At 48.4% G+C, this 1,160-nt stretch overlaps 1 protein-coding gene across 1 annotated transcript in view; it reads right to left on the reverse strand.

The window, feature by feature from the left end:
- GIMAP1 (GTPase, IMAP family member 1) overlaps nt 1-452 on the reverse strand; it is a 7,333-nt gene extending 6,881 nt beyond the window's left edge. The window contains exon 1 of the mRNA XM_007469872.1: nt 374-452. Within this exon, the coding sequence (XP_007469934.1) occupies nt 374-452 (79 nt within the window). The remainder of the gene's footprint in view (nt 1-373) is intronic.
- Between the last annotated feature and the right edge of the window lie 708 nt (nt 453-1,160).

Raw genomic sequence — 1,160 nt, forward strand, 5'->3', positions numbered from 1 at the left:
GCCCCCTTCCCTCTTTCCCTCCTCTTCCTCTCCTCTCTCTTAAACCTGCTGCCTAATAAGATACCCGGTTAACCCTCCATCCTTGTTCCCTAACGCCTTCTACCTGGTGAATCACGTTCCCTCTAGTATACAGCTGGATTCCCTCTACACCCGCTCCTGTGGAGATCAGAGGAGGTTTATTCATTTTACTTTGGGAACGGAGGTGCAGGCTAGTCAAAGAACTCAATATCTCACAGCAGGTCAGAGGGGCAGAGCTAGGTCAAATGCCAGCCCCAGGGCTCTTGCTGTTTCATCCCAGCATCGAGAAACCTCTGGGGCTTCTCTCTGTTCAGTGTTGAGGCAGCCCATCCCCCTTACTACCGGGAGCTCATACCTGGGGGCAAACACGCGTTGTGAGGCACGTTCTTACCATAGGCGTTTTCTTCATCTCTTGCTGTCTTCTGTCCTCTCATGATTCCCTGAAAGTGTCCCCAACACAATTTATTTATTCTTTCATCCATTGACTCATTCATTCATTCATCCATAGGTAAAACTACGTACTATGTGTCAGGCAAAGCCCAAAATGCTGGTGACACCACAGTTAAAATGTCATAGTTCCTGCCCTCTCCGAGCATCAGAATTTAGGGAAGACAGTGGAACAGCTTGGTCTGTGGTTGGGACGATACTGTGAGAACACTTGGTGAGCTTGTGCTGTCTTTTCAGGGTCTCGAAATGCACAGAGCAGAGGGGAGATGACAACGCTTACTCTATGTCAATGAATAAGCTTTTGATGCTCATTTTCCCAGGTAATTCTATGTCAGTGACGTAAGTTGTAGAAAATAAGTTTTCCCTGGAGATTCAGCAGCTGGGGGTGGGGTGGGGGGGTTGTCAAACCCTGAGAACAAGAAAGTTTGCTCACTGACTTAAGACCTACCTTAGGGTTGTTGGCCTGGGAAACAAGAAGAAAATTGGAATTTTGTTTTTGGAAATCAGAAAACAGACATATTTCCCAAGCTGATCTGGAGAGCTCCTGACTCTGTGCTCAGAAAACCACAACATTTGGCTCCGTCCTAACATGTCTAGGAGGTGGGATCCAGAAGGTGGAGGAGGGAGGCCCCGAGCTCACCTGCCCCCAGGAGCACATCCAAGCTACAACTACGTATAGAGCAACTCTCTCTGAG

The sequence above is a fragment of the Lipotes vexillifer genome, unplaced genomic scaffold (genome assembly GCF_000442215.2).
Source record: "Lipotes vexillifer unplaced genomic scaffold, Lipotes_vexillifer_v1.1 scaffold472, whole genome shotgun sequence".
Lineage (NCBI taxonomy): Eukaryota > Metazoa > Chordata > Mammalia > Artiodactyla > Lipotidae > Lipotes > Lipotes vexillifer.